The sequence below is a fragment of the Hydra vulgaris genome, chromosome 10 (assembly GCF_038396675.1).
Source record: "Hydra vulgaris chromosome 10, alternate assembly HydraT2T_AEP".
Classification (NCBI taxonomy): domain Eukaryota; kingdom Metazoa; phylum Cnidaria; class Hydrozoa; order Anthoathecata; family Hydridae; genus Hydra; species Hydra vulgaris.
Genome location: NC_088929.1, coordinates 37,797,130 through 37,818,241, shown reverse-complemented (window position 1 = coordinate 37,818,241; position 21,112 = coordinate 37,797,130). Strand labels below are relative to the sequence as shown.

Genomic DNA, 21,112 nt, shown 5'->3' with positions numbered 1-21,112 from the left:
CGCACTTCCAAGGCTGTAGCGATCAATTCATCAATCTATATTAATGAATGTTTAGAAAAACGACTTCTTCCATTTATTCACAAGTATCATGGAGACTTTAACTATTTATTTTGGCCAGATTTAGCAAGTTCTCATTATTCTAAAGATTCTCTAAATTGGATGGACCAATATGTCTATTACGTTGATAAAGAATCCAATCCCCCAAATGTACCTCAAGCACAACCAATTGAAAATTTTTTGGGACATTTGGCACAGAAGGTTTACGAGGGAGATTGGCAAGATTCAACAGAGCAAGTTTTGATTGATCGCATTAAACTAAAACTACAAGAAATTGATTTAAACTTTTTACAGTCGCATATGAAAGGCGTTAGAGCAAAATTGAGATCAATTGCAGATGGTGGTGTATTTTCAAATAAAAAATAATATATTTTTATTAAAAGATAAATGCTTTATTTAAAAAAAATATAACTGTAGTTTGTTTTTTATTTATAAATAAGTTATTGACGTTTTTATTTTGTCCGATAACTTCCGCATCACCCGTTAAATAGAACATGGCGAAAAAAAAATTTTTTTTTTTTTTGAAAATTAATTAATAGAACCTATAAAAGTAAAGATTAAATATTATGTGTTAATTTTTTAAAATATTTTTTGTGTGAAAAAGTTAAGGACCACAAAGAATTTTTTGTTCTAAATGCGGCGGAAACATCTTTTTTTAATTTATTTTTGCCTTTTTTATTTACATATTTAATGACCTGAGTCATTACCAAAAAACCAATAAAAGCATTAAAAAAAAAGATATTTAATTTCAAACAAAAAAAAATTCTTTTCTTTTGAAAAAATGAGCAGAAAAGCTATGAAGATCTATTACCTATGAAGATCGTGTAAAAATGGTGCATTTTCACCAGGAAGGTAAAACCGCTCATGAAATTGGAAAAATATTAAAGCGATCACATAGTTCTGTGCTAACAATTATCAAAAGATTCAAAGAGATGAAATCTTACATTGATTGCTATCGTTCTTGAAGACCGTGTTTGACGACACCCAATGATGATTGCCTTTTAATCAGGTTGGCAAAGAAAAATCGAATCATGTTGTCGCTTAAATTAAGAAGGGAATAGAAGCTTTCAAATGGGCGTCAAGCATCAGCATCACTTGTGCGTAGGAAACTAATAGCTAGCAATATGTTATGGAAAAAAGCTGTTCTAAAACTGCAACTTACCAAACAACATATAAAAAAGTGAAAAGAATTTTGCCAAAGCATCAAAGAATTGTCTAAAGAAAAATGGAGGACAGTAATGTTCAGTGATGAAATGAATATCGAGGTTGATAATTGAAAAAACCGAATTATGATTTGCAGACAGCCTTCAGAAAAATATAATCTCAATTGTATCGTTTAAAGAACAAAACATGGTAGCATGTTGGTTGGAATATGGTGCTGCATGACGTGTTATGGTCTCAGTATGTTTAAATTATTTGATGGTTGACTCAACTCTACTTATTATGTGGATATTTTAAATAACAACTTGTTGCCATCAATTGATGCACTTGAGCAAAGCGTTCTGTTTATTTTTCAGCAAGACAATGCACCATGTTGCAGGGCTAAAATTGTCTCTGAATGGCTCAAAAGCAAAAATATTGAGTATCTAACTTGCCGACTAAATAGCCCAGATCTAAATTGCATTGAAAATCTTTGGAGTTGACTTGATAAAGAGATTGCCAAGAAAGCACCAAGGAGCCTTGAGGAGTTGCGTAATATCTTACCAACAATATTTGGAAATCTTCCCAAACATATTTTAGAGAATTTAATAGACTCAATGCCAAATCATGTAAATGAGTGCCTAAAAATTCAAGACAGAATTATGCGGTATTAGGTAAAGATTACCGTTTTTTGTTCTGTGGTTCTTAACTTTTTCACAATTTTTTTTAAATAAAAATTACCTATAAAACTTTAAATACATTTTTTTTTATTTGTTTAAAAGTTTTTGTCATTATTATTATTTTTGATTTTGTTTGTCTATTTTCTAAAATTTATTATTATTATTTTTTTACCATATATATTCGATTTAATAAAAATTTAAAAATAAAAATAAATTATGATTTGTTTTTTGGTGGTTCTTAAATTTTTCACAATACTGTATGAAGTTGTTTCTTTTAATCCTAAAAGTTGCCTCTTGAATTTTGTTCACAAAAAAAGGTAACATTATTTCTTTTTTTTCTATTGTAACAATGGAAAAAGTATCAGTAATAAAATATAATTTTGGTTGAATTTGGTTTATAATTAAATATTTTCCCCTATAATAATTACTTTAATGTACAGATACTACACACCCATTTCCTAACTCAGTTGATTTATGTACTTAAGTCTTTTTTTACGCTTAAGTATATGTGTATACACTCTTTTTTGGGGTATCATCATCATATTTTTTTATGTGGCTACATTGGGCTATTGTCCTCAGTTTAGATAGCATAAAAATATAACAAAATTTCAAGAAAACTTCTAATGTTAAATAAACATTGTATTTGAATATACTTAAATATTTTGATATTTGATTTTTTATATTGAAAATGTTGTTACTTATGTACATGTAAACAAACTTAATATTTATTAATAGTATATTACTTTTTCCTCCTTTTTCTTTTTTTTAAATTATATTTATACATTATACTTAAATTTTATTTTTAATCTAATGCAAGTTATATTTTTAATGATATGTAAATAATATTTGAAGTTTTTATTTCGTTGATTTTGATTTTATGCTTTAAGGTTATTTTTGCATCAACAAAAGTTTATAAATTTAATAATATTTTTAGAGAAGTCAAGTTATTTCATTTTGTAATTTATCATTTTTGGGTACTCCTTTGTTGTATAGGAAAGGACAACAATTTGAAATATAATTTTTTTTTTAAATAGCACATACGTTTTTTTTTTCTTTTTGTGTCATATTTATTTGTCTTATTTTGGAAGAAATCTTTTTATAAAGCTGAATTTATATTTTAGGGGTCTTCCCTTAAAGTACATACACAGATATAAGGGGAGGGGGAATTACGCAAAAAATATGAATGCATTCAAGGGAGGGAGGGTAGGGGTTAAAACAGAGAGTATGGACGCAGTTTGGCTATCCTCTGTTCTGTATCTCTCCATAAAACTTTTTTTAAAAAAAAAAGCATTTAGTTTCACAAGTTTAAAAAGTTTTAACAGAGATATGTCCAATTAACTAAAGAATATTATTTTATATAACAGAGATATGTCTAATTAACTAAAAGATATTATTTTATATAACAGAGATTTTTATTCATCTAGTTTTTTCCCTGCACTTCAATGCCTTGGAATTCTCATCCATCTTCATATTTTCCTGACTCATGCAAACTCTCTTCTTTGTTTTTTATTAACTCATAACTTGTGGTTGTTTACACCCTTGTTGGAAGTGAATTAGTCTATTTAGTAATAAACTTTGAAACCAGTTTAAGGGGACACTTTATATCAGAGATGTAGTCAAGACAATAAAGCCCAAGACTAAGACTTTAGATTCCAAGACCAAGACTTCAAAAAGTCAACTCAAGACCAAAACATTGAGAGATCAGGGGGGCAATTCTATGAATAAAACTAGGGGAGCAAATCTGTAAAAAGCACCAACTACAGACTAAAAAAAAATAAGGTCCTCAAAATTGAAAGTTACCTTACTAAAATATATCAAATGCCCAACTAACTGATTATATTTCTTAAAAAACCAACTATAACTTAAAAAACACCTTTTTTGGGGGTATAACACCCACAATTTTGTATTTGTGCTGTATGCATAGTTTGCGTGTCCAAGATTACATTTTTGGTATAATTTATCTCAATTCATTGCCAATAGTTTTAATATCAGGTCAGGTTATCCTGTTCCTGGTAACATGTAACCCAATACAACCTGCTTCACGTCTTGCTGCCTAGTAGGATACGCTTTTTAAGGCTAAGGCTAGGAAAAGCTAACTCTGACTTAACACACCTCTTGCCTTGGTTGAGTAAAGGCTGGAGATAATGTCTTAATCTTGGACAGGCATTAAATGAATCCAGCTACTATCTTGTAGAAGGCCTCCTATGCAAAGACTTAAAGGGTAAACAGATTACATCTGTTGACCAGCTTTGCACCCCTTCTTCATCATTATCATTTATATTAGGCTGGGATAGATTTATTTATAATACATTGTTTCCAGTTTAGGATGTTGAATGCTAGATCTACTTGACTCAATACAAAGTTTCTGCTTGTGTCTCTGTTTTTATGACTAGGCAACTCATTCTGTTATCTCCTAATGAGGGTACAGCTTTAAAACTCAGTTTTATGGTTCTGAGGCCGGCTGGTTGTCAGGTTTCCTGAACTCTGTAGTATCTCTCAACGAGACTGGTTCCACCAACAGTTGTAAATTATCAGATTACTAATAGTGCCATGTTGTTCATTAAAGGTGTCTCTGCTTGTACTTTTGGTGTGATTTTTTACTTCGACTCTTCTACAGCTTTTGGTCCAGCCAACATACCTGTTATAGTCTTGCAGAAGTGTTCTCCGGAGCTGTCGTCTATAATTAACAGCCTGCTGGAAAGGGACATCTATTATCCCTATTTTCAAAAATTTTGGAGAGCAATTTGACTCAACTAACTATTGTCCCATTAGTCTGCTTCCTATCATACGGAAGGTTATTGAGTCTTTAATTAACAAACACTTAATCTCTCATCTTGAATCTAATAACTTTCTGATCATCAATATGGATTTTGATCTTCTTGTTCTACTGCTGATTTGTCAATAGTGATAACTGATAGAACTTATCATGCATTAGATAGATGTGGAGAGGTTAAGTTCTATCCTTGGTCCTATACTTTTTTAAATTTGCACTAATAATCTCCCAGATATTCTCACATCTAAGGTGGCATTGTTCGTTGATGATACTACCATTTAACTTTGTTTTGATAAGAAGCCAACACTCTCTCATTGCTTGAAGGGGGCATTTGAGATTGAAAAGAATCTCACTTCTCCTACAGCATGAGGTTCTCAGTGGCTGGTGAATTTTAACTCAGATAAAACTCATATTTGAATTTTTTTTCCTTATAAATTTTTTTTATCTCATTGTTATCGCAATAATCTAGATCTTCCAATGTTTATGAATGGTAATGTACTCGATGAGAATACAAATCTTCAAATGATGCCCTTACTTTTTTAGACAGGGTGCAAAAACAAATTGTATACATAGTTGGACCTGCTCTCGGAAGTGACTGGGGCCCTAGCCCTGGCTAAAAATGAAACTTTGTGCAAACTCGGCCCCGGCCTTTGCAAAATCATAAGATTTAGCAGGGATTGATAGCCTGGGTTAAAAAAAAAATTATAATACTTTATATATTACAATTTTATATTTGCATTTACTATTTATTAAATACTGGCATGTATTTATATATTTTTAAACTCTTATTTACATCCAACAACGTTGCAAGTAACCAATTTTAAGTATGAGTAAATATTAAGTAAGATAATTAAATATGAGTAACTCAAAAATAGAGAATAGGGTTAAAAAGCTAGGAAATGGATAACTGAAAACCTAAAAAGTTGTAGCTTGTATATAAAAGAAAAACATGACCGTGGGTAAGAGTTATAAATACAGATTAGAAAAAAATGTTGAATCAAACAATGTTTGTTAGAGAAGATCAGCAGCAGATTGTTAGTTAAAGAAGATTTAGCAGCTTCTGTTGCTAAATTCATATCTCAATTAAACTCTTCTAAGGCTTGTGGTCCAGACAATATTCTTGTCACAGTCTAACAAAATTGTTCTCCAAAACTCTCTTCAATTTTCTCTAAACTATTTAACAAGTGCTTGACTGAATCTTGTTTTCCTGCCTGCTGGAAAATGGCATCTGTTGTTCCAATTTTCAAAAACTGGTGAACATTCTGACCCCTGCAATTATTGTGCAATCAGTCTTCTTTCTGTTATAAGGTCTTTGATAAAAAATTTTTCACATCCCATCTTGAGTCAAATAACTTGCTGCCAGACAATCAATACGGTTTTTGATTCTCTCGCTCTATGGCTAACTGCTGTGACTGAAAGATTTTATCGTGCATTAGATGGAGGCAGAAAGGCTTGGGCTATTGTTCTTGACCTATCTAAGGCTTTCGACAAAGTTTGGCATGTTGGTCTTCTCCATAACCTTGTTTCATATGGTGTATCTGGAAAAGTTTTTGAGATTATCAAATTGTTTCTTTCTACCGCTTTTTTAAAGTAATCCTCCAAGGCCAACACTCTTCATTATTTCCAGTAATTTCTGGGGTACCTCAAGGTTCTATCCTTGGTCCTGTTTTGTTTCTTATCTACATTAATGATCTTCCCAACAACCTTACATCTAAAGTAGCTCTTTTTGCTGATGACTCAACTTTATACTCCTTGACAAAAAGTCTTCTCTTTTTGATCACTTACAACAGGATCTTGAATCTGATCTTACTTCTGTAGATGATTAACATCATCTACAGAAGTAAGATCAGATTCAAGATCCTGTCTCAGGATTAAATGGTAAAGATAAAAGTAAGAAAACTTAAAGAGAGTGCCTTACATATTGTATGAATGAGCTTTTGTTAAGAAAAGAAAATGCTCTAGATTGTTTATATTAGAGAAACCGCATAAATAAGAGAGGCTAAAACCTAATGATGATGATGATCATGATCATGATCATGGTAATTATGATAATCTTGATCATAACGACGTTTTGTTTCTTGTGCCATCTAGCCATCTACTAAAATTCATTCTAATTTCTTTCTTTGAACATCCTTTGGAATTCGCTTCCTTCATCTTGTTTATATATATGTATGTATATATATATATATATATATATATATATATATATATATATATATATATATATATATATATATATATATATATATGTATATATATTTGTGTGTGGGTATAAACAAGATGATGATGATGATATATATATATATATATATATATATATATATTTATATATATATATATATATATATATATATATATATATATATATATAAATATATATTTGTGTGTGGGTATAAACAAGATGATGATGATGATATATATATATATATATATATATATATATATATATATATATATATATATATATATATATATATATATATATATATATATATATATATATATATATGTATATATATAGGGGAAGACAGGGCAAGATGGAGAATGTTTTGAAAGTCTTGAGTTATTGCAAAACTATCAGTCATGAAGCAATAATACTTTTTCTGTATGTTTATGTTATCATAATAATTTATTGCTAGTATGAGCTTTCAATTTGCAAGTAGAAAAATTTGAAATACTAATTAAAATAAAAAGTTCATAAATTTACCATCTGATCACTTGACCAGGGCAGGATGATTTATGCATTTTCTGCCTCCAATTTTATAAAATTTACAAAACTATCAAATAATCTAACTAAAGTAACACAAAATAAACACGCATCGCAAAAATATATTCCTTAAAATGTTCCCCCGAAGGATACTATTCATTATAAACAACCAAAACTGAGGTATTTTTTTTTAAGGGCAAAAGTTAACTTATGTGTAAAAAATTGTGTTAATATTATTTTAAAAAACCAATATGAGTTTTAAAATATGATATAAATGCAGCTTAGTTTTTACCCATTTTTACATTTTTTGTCTAAATTTTATATGAAAATTCAACTTGCCCCATTCTCTATCTTGCCCCGCTTTCCCCTATGTGTATATATATATATATATATATATATATATATATATATATATATATATATATATATATATATATATATATATATATATACATACATATATATATATATATATATATATATATACATATATATATATATATATATATATATATATATATATATATATATATATATATATATATATATGTATGTATATACATGTATATATATATACAGGGTGCGGAAAAAGTTCCCGTACAAAAATATAAACAGCAAAAACAGCAAAAGTTCCTGTACAAGATGAGAAACAAATTACACTTTAATATAAAATAAAATAATACTAAAAAATACTAAATTATTCTTTATATATATATATATATATATATATATATATATATATATATATATATATATATATATATATATATATATATATATACACACACATATATATTAGGGTGGGTTGAAAATAAAAATTTGGTTCAATACTAAATATTTCGTTGCATCTACCTAAAAATGAATAAAAAGTAATAGAAGTAGTCATTGACATTGAGACATGGGGAATCGCCCCATTTTTTATCTTGAAGTATTTCCATTATTGCTTCAAAGTCATTAATACTGAAAGTTGCAGTTAATTGCGTTAATATTGAAAGTATTGTTTGTATTTTACCTTAATTAAACAGACCATACTTGTTGCACAATGAAACAAGTATTAGAAAATAATTATACAATATTTATTAAATAAAATCATTATATTCAAAGTTGTCAGCATATTTCTTTTTCGAGTCAAACATTAACAAATGATGCATGTTTGCATTTCAAATAACAATATTTGTTTCTATTAGCAAGATTTGATAAACGTTCTTTAAAATCTGTTTTCAGTTTTCTTGAATAACCAGCAAAATGTTTTGTTTCTGATCCTCAGAGTGTGAAGAGTTCACAAACTTTTATATAAATCCAATGTTTTTTTCAGCACAATTATTAGTGACACTGAGGTGTTTAATAAAAAGCACAAATTTCTTGTAGAGGCTATCGAGTCCAAACCTTCTTTATATTGGAATGCTCTCAACCAAATCTTTATTTCCTTTACCAAGTCCAAAACGACAAAATGAAACCAGTTTTCACAGGTAACAGGTTAACAAATTTTATTATTTTCATCTACTAAGACCATCAAAACGCCAGAAATTACTTGACTTTTAAGGTCAGAATTAGCAAGTCCATGATTACTGCTTAAGGCAAAAGATCAATATCCCATTCCTACTCAAATTTCTTCCGCTTTTGAGATTTTTGCAACTTTGAATGAATTAAATACTGAATGTTCAGCAAGACTTGATTTTAAAAACCCATAAAATATAACAAATCATTTGACTAACTCAAAAGTTTTGATTTAAGTAGTTTATAACTGGCGATGTTAATTCCAAAGTTCTGTAATTTAGTACACCAACCATGAATCTAACTTCATGACAGGCAACAGGTTGACGAATCCTAAAGTTTTTGTCAGACTAAATTGTAAGATAGAAAGGTAAGTATTCAACACAGTGCCTGTAATCGTCTCATGAGAAAATTGGTGTCTCATGTCTGACGCACCTGCCCACTGGGACAATATTAACAAAAACTGAAAATGAAGTACATTCAAAGTTTATTATATAAAGAAATATTCAACATGTGTGTCACAATATGCAATTTTTTTCATGTTAAAAATTACCTGATTCAGATATAGACTTTATCTCATATGAATATTTAAATTATTAATTAAATTATCTCATAAATAGTTTCCATCAGGATTTTTAATTGAGGCTTCTAAATCTTTTACATCTAAGTAATTTTAGTTCTCATCATTATGATATTATTATTATGATATTTTCTGATCTTCCAAAAATGCTAAACTTTCCTCTTTATTTTCTTTTTTTCTTGGCATATCTTGATTGAGTTGAATAAGCTCTTTAATGTTGGATTTTCCAATGTCAAAATGAGTCTCCGAGATTAATTGAAACTCTTTAACTAACTTTTCTATAGTAGCCTTTTTCCAAACTAGCAACTTTGGTCATCGGTACCTATTTTTTGTGAATTTCCACAAATGTTGATAATGTTTTATTCTCACCAATAATATAGTTTTTAAAACCACAGGACTCACAGATGTTCACTATTTTTCTAATAAGACACAAATCTCCGTTTTCCTGATAACACATTGTTTTTCTTTTGCATTTCATGTTAAAATTTCCATAAGACAAGAAAACTCATAATCATAAATACTTTTGAATCGTTTTGATCTACTGCTAATTAAGTATTGATAATTTCTTAGAAGTAACCCATTAGTTAGAAGCTAAATATTCTGAGGTAAAAAAATATTGATAATTTCTTAGAAGTAACCCATTAGTTAGAATTCTGAGGTAAAAAAAAGAGGTTTAAGAAGATAATGGGCTCTTCAACAACTGACAATCAGATGTCTAACATGTTTCATATTCTTTTCAATACATGATTGGATCTTTGTATCTAATGTTGGCAATTACATGATTAATGTTTAATGTTTATTTTTTAGTTGAATTTAATTAAAAAACAAATCATTCAATTTAATTGATATCATTACTAAATAATATCCTAAATAATACCTTAAATAAACCTTATCCAAAACTATGTTTATTATGTCTTTTTTATATATATGCGATTTTTTATTAAGTAATTTTGTTAACAGTTTAAATATGTTCAAAACTGCTGTAAAACTTTTTGCAATACAGTGTTATTATACTATGTAACTATGATACTATGTAACTATTCATTTAATGAAAAATTAAACATTAAACTACATTATTATTTTCAAAATGATACATTTTAATGAAGTAAAAAAATATTAACGATGATTAAAAACATTTTCAAAATAATATTCAATTGTGAAATCTACATCTAGCACTAATACTAGTCCTTAAAAAAAAAAAACAGTTCTAATATCACTGAGGGGTTTAGAAAAGAATTAGATAAAGTGTTTGTTTTATTTTGCAAAAAAATTGTCACCCTAATGAGCAAAGTATGCACTTTGACTTAAGCGACAGTATTACTGTATTTTCATGTGAGCAACAGTATTAATATAAAGATCCTTCAGAAGCTGAGTTGCTAGGAAAATATGCTTTGCACAATAGGTACACAGGGAGGATTCCCTTATTGGCAAATCAGTGTTGGTCTTAGTTGCTGACTATAAAGTGTGTGATCACATGAAGATTGTCCATATGGTTGTGAGTGGCAATATACAAATACCACACTCTGTTGGCCAGTGTCAACCTGTTTGAGTAATTTAGAACACCTGGCACAAACAGTATGATTTGTGCCATATTCAGAAATGACTGAGATAATGCTGCTGCATATTTTCTCTGATAACTTTTGTTAAAATTGTATTTTTTCTGCCATCAAAGTAAATGCCTGTGATGCCTTTACTTTTTTTCTTCATATTCTTCTTTAATTCAAAGTCTTCTTTAATTAAAGTCTTTCACGCCAAACTTTGCTCTTGTCAACCACCAAACTCTGATCATCCTTAGTAATCATGTCAACATCAGTAAGGACTGAAGTTGCCAGGAATGCTGCAGCTTGATCTGATTTATCATATCTATCTGCTTCCTTGGCTAGATTTGGTAGAGGCGTTCTCATTTAGCGTTTTATTTATTTATGTTTAGAACTGGATTTTGAGCAGTATTTGTTTTGAGTAGTATTTATGACATCAACACGTTTTACCCCAGATTGAATCTGCAAGTTTGGAATTGAAGCCTTGTCCCACATCGTCTTGAGCTTAAATTTTGTATTTGTCTTTGTTAAAATCATTTTGCCTTCCTTTCAGTTGTAAAAATCTCTTTGCAACTTAAAGGTTTCTTAATAGAACATTTTATTGATATGTGGTTAATATGTGTTTGCTGGATATTATGATATGATTTCCTTTTTAATTTGAATATTTTTATTTATTATGAAATCTCTATACTTTTCGTGACTAAATGTTTGTGTGAGTGTGACACGTTTTTATTTGTGAGTGTTATTTAAAAATTTTTTGTTTGTTTATTTACTGTTATTTTAGTTTTAGTTACATATTAGGTTGTTACATTGTGTCCGTATATAACTCTATATTATGTTTATTGTTGTTTTAAAATTGATATTGCTTTATTGTTGTATAATTTTCTTTTTATTCTTATAATTGTTAATTTATTATCATTATTATCATTATAATTTGTATTATTAATACTATTTCAAGGTATAAACTTAAGATTAGTTTTTAATTGTTTGTGAATGACCTCGATTGTAAGATCTTTTATCTAAACATATTGATATATATATATATATATATATATTTATATATATATATATATATATATATATATATATATATATATATATATATATATATATATATATATATATATACTTATAAATTGTTTAAATACACATAAAACGTTGCTTTTTTAAAAAAAAAAAATTAAAGCTTAATTAAAGATGCGTTTTTTGTTAAAAGATGTGTCGCTTTTGTTTTAAGGTGTTTAACTTTTGTTTTAAATTAGATTTTCAAAATAAATTTGATGTAATAACTGCTTTGTTTAATTATGTCTCATATTCAACTGTACAATGTGTAACTGCGCCTTGTGTTCAATTGTATTTTTGCATAAAGTATACAAAGAACTTTTTCAAACATCAATTTTGCATCTATATTTGATTTTATTTGTTAGGAAACATCAATTTTGCATCTATATTTGATTTTATTTGTTAGGAAACATCAATTTTGCATCTATATTTGATTTTATTTGTTATTTTTATTTGTTAGGAAACAGCATTCGAGCAGCTAAAACATTGACCATAAGAATTATCCAAAAACAGCTTTTTTGGCACCTTAAGCATCGATCACAAGAAGTATCAGGAAATTGCTTGGAGCAAATAAAACATTGGCTACAAGAAGGATCACGGGTTTTTGAAGAGAAAAAATATGACAGAAGTATCACATTATTGAATTTCTAAAAATCTATATTGGAGAACATTTTGGATTTTCAGCTGCGGCTTTTTTAGGGTTACCATGTAGTAACGCCAAAGAAAATATTTAGTTGTTTCACAGAAAATTATTAGAATGATATAAAAGCATATTAACACTTTGTACGCTGTATGAACACTGGTTATCAATATTGTAGAGTATTGCTTCAGCATACTGATTTGACAACATTTTCATGTTAATCATGATTGAAATTCTCAGTTCTATTTCATTAGATAAAATTATTTTGAACTATATCAGGTTCTAATGGACTTTTTAATATGTAACTCTGAACTATTTTGTATACTATCAAATTTCTCTTTCTTATTGGGACGTCCATAGGCATTATTTGTCACCCCTCTACCCTTCATAAACAATTTATCACCCCTCTACCCTTCATTAACATCCATCAGTTTTTTAAATAACAAAACTTAAATGTGCAAAAATAAATTGACGTCAATTTAAATTGAAAAATAAATTGACGTCAATTTATATTGAAAAATAAATTGACGTCAATTTATATTGAAAAATAAATTGACGTCAATTTATATTGAAAAATAAATTGACGTCAATTTAAATTGAAAAATAAATTGACGTCAATTTAAATTGAAAAATAAATTGACGTCAATTTAAATTGAAAAATAAATTGACGTCAACTTGATGTCAATTTATTTAATATTAGTGTCAGTAAGTCTTTTTTTTTTTTCCGCTTCCACCTTCGCTCTTTTTTTATTTATTTAGTTTATGGGCGTCTCCATGCCATTTTTATACGATATTTCTATAATTTTTTCTAAAGTTAAAAAAGAATAATTTTTTAATTAAAGTTAAAAAAAGTTAGAAGTTTTTGAAAATGTTACGGATTAGTAATATTGCAATTCAAATTAGAATAGCATTAAACGCACGTTACGTGTTAATCCCGAATGCGATTGTATTCAAGTAGAAATTTAAACTAGTGTTTTTCGTAATGCTTTTTTAAACTATCATTGTTTTTTAAATTAATTATATTTTATATAAAGTTGTACATATATTGTTTTTCAAAATATCTCTTTAAAAAAATTGTTTTTGTTTTCTTTAAAATGTTTATATATATTTAAAGTGCATCGGATTGTAAAAAATTGCTTTAGCAAATCCATTCCATTTAACATAAAAGATGACATTAATAACCCTCTGTCCAAACCCCATAAGTGTAGAAACATGAACGTTAAACCTATTCAAATAAAAAAAATTCATAAAATCCTCTATTTTTGTTCAAAATTTTGTAAATTTGCGGAAAAATTCCGCAAATTTACAAAATTTTGATGCAAATTAGATGCAAAATCTCGTAAAAAATGCTTTTTTTCTTATGAAATATTTTTGTGGCAACCCTGAATATCAATAATTTCCTATTCAGTTTTGTTATCAGTGATTGAAGTCAAACATATTAAAGAAATAGCTGTGGTTGAAGATATTCAAACACAATATTAAAGAATTCATAGCGTTCAAAGTCTGTATAAAATTTGAAAGGCATAGTATTTTTGATCAATGCACACGGAAGTAAGAGAAAGTGTTTTTTTCAGGTGAAAAAAGTTTAATTCTTTAATAGATTTTTATAACAATTACATAATATATGTATATATATATATATATGTATATATATATATATATATATATATATATATATATATATATATATATATATATATGTGTGTGTATATGTATATATATATATGTGTATATATATATATATATATATATATATATATATATATATATATATATATATATAATATATATATATATATATATTAGGGTGCATTAAATGCCCCAAGGTTTTTAAATATCCTTGTACCCATTTTAAAAAGTTTCCTTTTGGGCCAAAATGGGATAATATAAAATATTTCTTACTTATACTAATATTTAGGGGGACCTCCAGTCATTTAAAAAATTCACATTACCTATCATAGACTATAAACTGTTATTAATTTCTTTAACGGTTTTTCATGATTAAGTTTGAAATAAATAATGTTAATTTAGTTTAATAATACTATATCTTTGATCACACTGATAAACAAATAAAATTTTATTGTGCAAATCTTGTTAACTAGGTGGTTTTTTAAACAAATTAAATATGCTGATTTCAAATATGCAAACCATTTTTCACCATCACGTCAAGTTGTAAAGATATTTGGGTTCTTTAGTATTTAAGGTAAAGTCCCTAATATTGTCGAAAAAAAAGTTATTCAAAAGTATGTCAACCTGGGTCTCAAAAGAAGCGTACTTTCATAGAGATTTTAAAAATGGTGATTTTATTTGGAACGGTTAACATACTTTTGAATAACTTTTTTTTCGACAATATTAGGGACTTTACCTAATACTAAAGATTTGAACCCAAATATTTTTAAAACTTGACGTGATGGTGAAAAATGGTTTGCATATTTGAAATCAGCATATTTAATTTGTTTTAAAAAACCACCTAGTTAACAAGATTTGCACAATAAAATTTTATTTGTTTATCAGTGTTATTATATCCTTGCTGTCTGCAACTGACTGAATTAAATATTTTTGGACTTCCTTATGAGAGAAAAATTTGGAATTTTTTCCTGTTATTTTGAATATATCAGTTGGTAAGCAACTATCTTTTTTAATTGTATAATAAAATTTTTACATATTTACTAATTTAAATAAAATCACTAATGTAAACCGTTCCAAATAAAATCACTAATGTACACCGTTCTCAATGGGAAGCAGCAAGACTAGTATTGAACCAACTAGTGGTATTTTATGGCAAAGCAAATATTCCAATGATTTCAGAACTCAAAGCTTGTGAACGCATCATACAACTGCTAAAGGAAAATGCTAAACTCAGGGCAATACCAAAGGAACGCAAGTTAAATGCATCACTTGTAAGCAGGATAAATGCTATGGAAGCTTCACTATGTAAAACTTTTCCACTCTGGCCAACTGTTGTAGAAAAGCTTATTACGAATGCTGAAAATATGGCATTTCTCCATTCCTTGAAAACTAGCAGAGCTGCAACTTTTGGATCAAAAGATAGCGTATTAGATAATAAGATTCAACGAAGTAATGTGCGAAAGCAATTGGTACAGAGAAGAGCTGTTAAAGAGAAGCAAAGAGCAGATGAAGAAGGAGAAGAAACAGCAACTCGAAGCCTATTAGATACAGATAATAGCGATGAAGGTGAATGTGACATGAATTTTGAGACTCCAAAGACAAGTAAAAAATGCCATCACCGTTCCTCACACACTAAGACATCTGCATTTATTCCTCATGATATATTGAAACGTCCCAAACTTGTTGCTTTAGCAACACGCTTGAATATGTCTGCAGCTTAACAAGCAACATTTACAACAGCTTTAATTGAAGAGTCATAAGGCAACAGCTCTAATTTGTCTACTTCTTATGCTACTGAAGGCAGATCCCGGAGAAATATTGTTCAGCAATTGGCACAAGACTATAAAGAACAATTGGTTGCATCAGACTTGGTAACTCTTCATTGGGACTCAAAATTGATGACTTCTTTAACTGATAAGAACGCGTCTGAAGAACGGCTTTGTGTAGTGGTTGAAAATGCAGAAAATTTGAAGCTACTTGGCGTTCCAATATATCAATTTGGCGAAGAAAACTCAGGCAACAAAGTAGCTAATCTAACACTTGATCTATTAAATTCCTGACATTGTACAGAGTCAATTGTCAACATGACATTTGACATAACTGCCTCAAACACAGGCCACGTTTCTGTAGCATGTGTGACAAACCAACAAAGACTTGGTAAAGTCTTGCTATGGTCTGGCTGTCGCCATCATATTGGGGAAGTTGTGCTTTCACATGTATTTGAAGATCTTAAAATTGATACTTCCAGATCACCTGATATAGTTCTTATTTCAAAATTCCGAAAGAACTTTAGTCTTATAGGCAAAATATTTAAGAAATCGTCTCTAACACGCTTTGACTCGACGAAGTCTTACAGTCAAGAAGCCAAAACGTTTCTTTCCTCATGCAGCTCTGAAGTCCTGAGGGCTACTCAAGCTAAGCTTAAACTAAGACGTGATGATTACAAGAAGTTTATTTATCTATGCACACTCTTCTTAGACACAGAGGATACAGCAGACAGTGTTATCACCTTTAACAGACCGGGTGCATTACACAAGGCAAGATGGATGGCCAAACTAATCTATTATATCAAAATATGTCTGTTGCAACAACTTATTAACGAACTTCCTCGAGGGAGTATTACAACCGCCCACCAAGTGCAAAAAATATATGATTTTGTTGTATTTATAATACATGTCTACAACACATGGTGAATGACGTGCTCATCAGCTGCAGATGCTCCTTGGAATGATCTTTAGCCCCTCCGCAAACTTTTGAAATATGAAGCAGTAAATGCTAATATTGCAAAGAGTGCCATACGTGCATTTCCGCGCCATTTGTGGTATCTAACTGCAGAAATGGTGCCTCTGGCTCTATTTAGCCATTTTACACCATGAGCTGAGAAACGTCATCAAGCTTCAATCACTAATATTCAAGCAATAAATGTCATTGATGACTGTGCAGAAAGAGAGATTAAGCTTACCAGCGACGTTTTAATAGCTGTCAAGAATAAAGTAGTGTACCAAAACAAATTGCAAGTGATCGAAAAGGATCGTCAAAGGCAACCAGATTTAAGAAAATCAAGCTAAAGTTGATATAAGCAACTAACTATGCACTGTAAACTATTACTACCGTATTTTTAACTTTACTGACAATAAGTAAGCACTAAATAACTTAATAAAAATTAATAATATAATGTTTTCCAGCTGTTTTTCTTGTTATAATTGTCGCGTAATACATTACTCGCTATGTTAATCTATATACAAAACTTTGCATCAATGAAGGACCCGTTAAACATTGACTTAGAAAACTGAAATTTAACATAAAAGCTTAAAACAATATTTGGAAAAAAATTAATTTAGGTACTGTCAAAATTTTTATTGTTTACAAAAACATAGGGCGTTTGATGCACCCTAATATATATATATATATATATATATATATATATATATATATATATATATATATATATATATATATATATATATATATATATATATATATATATATATATATATATATATATATATATATACATATATATATATATACATATATATATATATATATACATATATATATATATATATATATATATATATATATATATAATATATATATATATATATATACATATATATATAAATATATATATATATATATATATATATATATATATATATATATATATATATATATATATATATATATATATATATATATATATATATATATATATATATATATATATATACATATATACGTACACACAAACACACACACACACAAAAGATACAGCGCAGTTAGAAAGTTTGATAAATATGGCTGATCGTTATGTTCGTTGCAACTTAGAAAATGCTACAAGAAATCTTTTTAGAATATAAAAAAAAGGTTGCTAAAATGTTCTTAGAATACAAAAATGAATAAGATTTCAATAATATTAAAACAACGACTGCGAACGCAAAGATAACCAATGAAAGACAAAGTTAGCAAAAGTAAATGACAAGGCTAGCAAAGTAACAGTATTAGTTATAGATTTAAAAGATATTGTTAAGACTAAATTTCCAAAATGAGTTGTATGATAAAAAAATTGCCATTATCAACAAATGATCGGAAAAAAAAAGTGAATGTATTGCATTACATTTTGGGATTGCATGGGAGCAAACAGTTGTCAAAATCGTAAATACCCTGTTGTTTTCTAGCTTTTTAAAGAAAAATGTTGAAGAAATTGTTCAACAATTTCAAGAAATTTTGATATGTCCTCGTTTGATGAAGTTGTTCAAATTCATAAAAGGCAAACTTTATAAATAAATGCTTTACAACTGATTCTTTGTCAGTTGTACAGCATTTATTTATAAACAAGCAGATCTAACAAAAAAACATGGGAATTGCATTTTCAACTTATCAGACACTTTTTAGAATAATTTTATGTTTTATTATAACGAATATTATATAATAATTATTATCAGAGAAGGAAGTTTTTTAACTCATTAAAAGTTATTTAAGGGGTCTTCCATAAAGTATGTATGCAGGTATAAGGTAATAAGGTTACGCGAGAACGTACGAATGTGTATAAGGGGAAAATGGGTGTTAAAGGCAAGATATAAGGTAATAAGGCTACTCGAAAACGTACGAATGTGTATAAGGGGAAAATGGTTGTTAAAGGCAGCAAGTACATACTCGATCTGACTAAATCTTTTGTTCTTTTTTTCTCCTAAACCTTAATTTCTATTTGATTTTCAAGAGTTTAAAAAATGTTTAACATTATTCCTTTGTTTTCTAGGCTTCGATCACTACAGTTTTTTTAAATATTTTTCGTAGAAAAAATTTTGAGAAAAAAGTGAAAGTGCTCTAAATAATGTTTTTATTTTACTTTTTGCAATAAAGTTTGATTGGTAGAGAAACGTTAGAGGAAAGGCGCCTATGATCGCATAGTGCCTATGATGGCATACCGGTCATATTTCCATAAATATTGGTTTCGGTGAAAAAGTGATTAGACCTACATAACTATACTGATTTTACATTAGTTTTAGTGAAAATACATTTGTATTTTTACTAAAACTAATTTTTTTTAATTTTTTGTTTTTTTAGTAAAAATACATTTGTGCACAAATGTTGTTTTTATAATCAACAAAAATCGATTTTGGGATGTGCTGTTGTAATTTTATTCCCTTTATATATTTACGGTTGTGATTTTATTATTAACTATAAGGGAACTTTTATGCATTTTATATCCAAGTTTTGCGCATTTAGTGGAATACTTACTTTAATTTTATCTTTTGAACAAGGCAAACGCAGCTTGTTTGATTGAAAATGATGACTTCTTCCCATGATGGCTTACTGACGAGTTGTGTGTGCTGCAATATTGATGAGTTAGGAAAATATTTTTTTATTTGATAAGAAAAACTTATTTTTAAGTAAAGTAAAAAGTAAAGCGATGCTCCAAAAATTTTTTTCTTGGTCCAAAAAATACATAAAACTCAATATATCCTATGCACATGCGCAAAACTTTACAATGTTGCTGTGTAGCATGAAATGGTAATTTAGGATGCTTCCAAGTCATTACTGGCTTTTTTTAAGGAAGACTCTAAGGTTAAATGAAATCATCAATTTACCCTTAATCCTAACCAGCCCCATCCTCCCCTATGTCATCATAGGAGCAGTGGTTGCCTATGATGGCATACTTGTGTTTTTTTTAAAAATCAGAATAACATACAAAAATAAAACTGATGAAAACTCCGAGGGTTATTATTATTCTACATGTAATAAGGAATGTATCCATATCAAAACTTTTATTATTAATCTTCAGGATACAGAATAATGAAGCTTCAAAGTTAAGTATTAAGTATCACAAACGACTTTCCCCTAGATAAAAGCAAACTTTTTGTGAGCTCTTTTTTTATTTATTATGCAATCTAGTTTTTATAATTTCTAAATAAAACGTTGCGTCAAGTTATTATTGTATTCCTAATATAATAATAAAATTGACTTTCAGAAAACTTCATCAGAAATTTAAATGATTGTTTTATTAATTTTTTATTAATAATACTAGTTCAAGAACTACTTCAATTGTCTTAGAAATAATGTACAATTAAAATTGTTAGGGAAGACGAAGCAAAATGAACATATATTAACCGACCGTTAGTTATAGACAAAGTAAAATGGTATGAAATATGGTATACATACATCGACTAAGAGTAATGGTGTGAGCTGACAGCCTAAAAGTTTTTAGCTTATTTTTTATTCTTTCCTAAAAATTTTAAAAGAAATTTTCTTTACAAAAAATCGTTTATAAGATCAAGATTTTTAGTTTATTAAATGAATTTAAAACTCTTTTTAAGTTTTTTTAAAAGAGGTTTTAAAATTAGAATACTTCTCTTTAATTATGGAAACAACGATAGTAGTTGTGACAGGGAAAAATGTATGGCAATATGGCAAATGTTTTGAAAACCCTGGGTTTTCGTAAAATATTTTAGTCATACGCAGCGACTATTTTTGCTAAGTTTTCACACACTTCACAGTGGGAACACAAACAAGTTTTAGATGTTTTTAAATACGTGTTTCTACGTTTTAAAACGTGTTTTATACATCTTAAATACGTCTAGTACCCACTGCGTTGCTACAATTTACAAAGTTTTAAAATTTTTATTACAGATGTAACGAAAACATATTTACTTATTTACATTTGTTTAAAACATAATTAATAGAGTAAGTGAAAATTGACGGCAAAAAAATGGTAGAAATCACGGCATGCTTAAAAATTTTTTGGCAAAAAAGGTAAGCCAACAGTAATAGTTATTTCGAAAAACTAAATGGCTACAAATTGTACGTAT

General features: G+C 28.2%; 1 protein-coding gene across 1 annotated transcript in view; it reads left to right on the top strand.

Moving 5' to 3' along the window:
- Positions 1–13,014, top strand: part of LOC100201718 (uncharacterized) — a 48,245-nt gene extending 35,231 nt beyond the window's left edge. Inside the window, exon 13 of the mRNA XM_065807936.1 lies at positions 12,492–13,014. Coding sequence (XP_065664008.1) covers positions 12,492–12,521 — 30 coding nt within the window. The 3' untranslated portion in view covers positions 12,522–13,014. The remainder of the gene's footprint in view (positions 1–12,491) is intronic.
- Positions 13,015–21,112: the final 8,098 nt, after the last annotated feature.